The 495-nt window shown below is 38.8% G+C and overlaps 1 protein-coding gene across 1 annotated transcript in view; it reads left to right on the top strand.

Moving 5' to 3' along the window:
* The window catches only part of LOC113473619, a gene marked incomplete at its 3' end in the record, with an annotated part of 10,703 nt that extends 10,214 nt beyond the window's left edge, over nt 1–489 (top strand). Inside the window, exons 2-3 of the mRNA XM_026833141.1 lie at nt 17–281; nt 422–489. Of these exons, the coding sequence (XP_026688942.1) occupies nt 17–281; nt 422–489 (333 nt within the window). The remainder of the gene's footprint in view (nt 1–16; nt 282–421) is intronic.
* Nucleotides 490–495: the final 6 nt, after the last annotated feature.

Genomic DNA, 495 nt, shown 5'->3' with positions numbered 1-495 from the left:
GCTTCTGGAATGTTAGGTTTCCTTTTCCGTTCCACAAAAGATTTCTCCAATGTCTTGCCTCTAAAGATCCTGTATTGTTCCTTGGTGCGGGGAATACTAGAGTTTGCCAGTCCGGTATGGAACCCTTATTATGATGTCCACAGTACAGCTTTAGAGAGAATCCAACATCGTGCTCTCAAGTATATGGCTCGCAAATTCAATCTTGGCTATACATCTTACAAAGATGTTGAAAGAGCTCTAAATCTTTTACCACTTTCTAATCGTAGAACACTGTACGACACCATTACCTTTTTCAAGATCCTTAACTCCCAAATAGATACTTACCCCATCGCAAATTCAATCTTGGCTATACATCTTACAAAGATGTTGAAAGAGCTCTAAATCTTTTACCACTTTCTAATCGTAGAACACTGTACAACACCATTACCTTTTTCAAGATCCTTAACTCCCAAATAGATACCCCTGACTTATTAGGCAAAATCAACATCAGTGCTC

The sequence above is a fragment of the Diaphorina citri genome, unplaced genomic scaffold (assembly GCF_000475195.1).
Source record: "Diaphorina citri unplaced genomic scaffold, Diaci psyllid genome assembly version 1.1 scaffold49257, whole genome shotgun sequence".
Classification (NCBI taxonomy): Eukaryota; Metazoa; Arthropoda; class Insecta; order Hemiptera; family Psyllidae; genus Diaphorina; species Diaphorina citri.
This window is presented reverse-complemented; position numbering and strand designations above follow the sequence as displayed.